The sequence below is a fragment of the Neophocaena asiaeorientalis genome, unplaced genomic scaffold, assembly GCF_003031525.2.
Source record: "Neophocaena asiaeorientalis asiaeorientalis breed wild unplaced genomic scaffold, Neophocaena_asiaeorientalis_V1.1 scaffold1004, whole genome shotgun sequence".
NCBI lineage: Eukaryota > Metazoa > Chordata > Mammalia > Artiodactyla > Phocoenidae > Neophocaena > Neophocaena asiaeorientalis.
The window spans coordinates 473,489-475,402 of record NW_020174276.1 but is presented as its reverse complement, the minus strand read 5'-3'; the positions used below and the strand labels follow the sequence as shown (position 1 = coordinate 475,402).

Here is a 1,914-nt window from a genome sequence, read left to right as displayed (position 1 = left end):
GAAACTGCTTTTTTTTATAATTGGACAGACCTGATTAAAAAAATCTTTTCTGACCATGCGAAGATTACAGAGAGGGGAACATAAAAACTGAAACTACTATCTACAAGGACATAACCAAGTAGCAGCAAGGTGATTATTTGGGTTCCATGAATCAGAGGAGCCACTGGCTGGCCAGGGGTCCCTAGGACTCCTCGTGCTTTCCTTTGACAGCCTGTCTTCCTGGAACGACATCCAGGGCTGGCCTGTTCTTTGCAGCCTGGAAGACATGATTTTGCAATTGCATTGGGCATCTCTGTGAAGAACCCCTTCTCCGGAGACTCCCGGGGAGGGGGTGGCACTGTGAGAATTGAAGACTGGGACAACAGTGGTCTTGTAAGGGCCACTTCCTCAGCACCTCTCTTAGGGGCTCGGTGTGTGTTGGCCTTTTCTCTGTGGTGAGTCGTTGCTGCCTTGAGGACAGAGACCCTGTCCTCTGAGGCTTCTTGCTCTTCCGGACTCTCCCACCTGAACCCATTTGTTGACTGACTCCTGTCGGCAGAAGGGAGTCAAGGTCTCCCTCCCACCTTGATATGTTGGATGTTCCCAGCAGATGCTCGGTCATTGCTAAGGGGGCTCCCCGCGAACTTCCCACACCAGCTCTGGCCTCAGTGCTGCTTGAAGGAGGAGGACGGCCGAAGGGGATCTAGGGCCCTCGGGGCGTGGCACCATGCGGGGGCAGGGCTGAGAAGTGGGGTTCACCTGGGAATGAGGGCGCCCAGGGGTAAGCAGGGCCTCAGCGGGTCCTCACGGGGACATGTCATGTCTCTGCTGCAGGTGAACGGGAAGGAGCTCTCCAAGCTGTCTCAGGAGCAGACCCTGGAGGCCCTGCGTGCCTCCAAGGAGCCCCTGGTGATCCAGGTGCTGAGACGCAGTCCCCGCCTCCGGGGCGATGGCTCCTCCCACGACCTGCAGCTGGTGGACAGTGGCACTCAGACCGACATCACCTTCGAGCATATCATGGCGCTGGGCAAGCTGCGCCCACCCACCCCACCCATGGTCATCCTGGAACCGTACGTCCCGTCTGAGCTGTGAGTCGCCCTCAGGAGGGCCCCGGGCCCTGCCTCCAGAGAGGGCAAGCCACCTGGGGTGGCTGCCCCGTGCCACCCAGAGGCCACACTGTCGCAGCTCTGGGCGTGGCAGGGAGACCCTGACTGGCTGCCCCCGGGGCAGGAAGCAGGCTCCTTGGCCTCCAGAGCTGACCGTCTCACCCCAGGGCTCAGGCATCTCCAGGCCTCTAGCCTCTGGCTGGACAGCAGCTGGTGAATGGGCCTGGGGGTCCTGACACGCAGGCTCCCCACTGTATCTACCCCCAGGGCCAAGGGAGAACCGTCCCGGGACTTTGCTGCCGGAAGGTTGAGGTCCTCAGCTCCTCCTCTATCCTTTCTCCTCCTCTGCCGCCCCATCGTCTTTGAATCTTCTTGCATCCTTGTCTGTCCCATTCCTCTGCCTGCTCTGAACTTCCTCCATCTCTTCGGCTTCTTTCTTTGGCCCGCTCGGAAGAAGGGCCTCTCATCCGGGCCTGGCGGCTCATGACTGTGTGAGCGCTGACTCATTTCGCTAGCCTCACCCCGGGCGGCAGGGAGGTCATCCCGGGATCCCCTCCTCCACAGAGAGGTAGGCCTGGGGCTAGCAGTAGCCAAGCTTAGCCTCGGGGCAAGGAGGGCCGCCCGCCCGCCCGTGGAGAGAGACTGGGCCCTCCTCCGCTCCCCAGCAATCCTCCAGGGCCTGGATAACTCCTGGGGGCACTGCATGAGTGGGGCCAGTGCCAGGTGGGAGGGGCACCCGCAGTTTGGAGAAGTCGGTCCCCGCTGGCTGGCGTGGTCAGAGGAGTCTGAGCTAGCGGACAGGACAGGATGGGGTGGGATGGGATGGGAC

The 1,914-nt window shown here is 60.9% G+C and overlaps 1 protein-coding gene across 2 annotated transcripts in view; it reads left to right on the top strand.

Moving 5' to 3' along the window:
- Window positions 1-981: 981 nt before the first annotated feature.
- The window catches only part of PDZD4 (PDZ domain containing 4), a 4,912-nt gene continuing 3,979 nt past the window's right edge, over window positions 982-1,914 (top strand). The window contains exon 1 of one of the 2 annotated variants that reach the window (XM_024755828.1): window positions 982-1,049. In XM_024755828.1, the coding sequence (XP_024611596.1) occupies window positions 997-1,049 (53 nt within the window). In that variant the 5' untranslated portion in view covers window positions 982-996. Of the gene's footprint in view, window positions 1,068-1,914 lie in introns of both variants that reach the window. The other variant, XM_024755827.1, reaches the window with a different exon arrangement.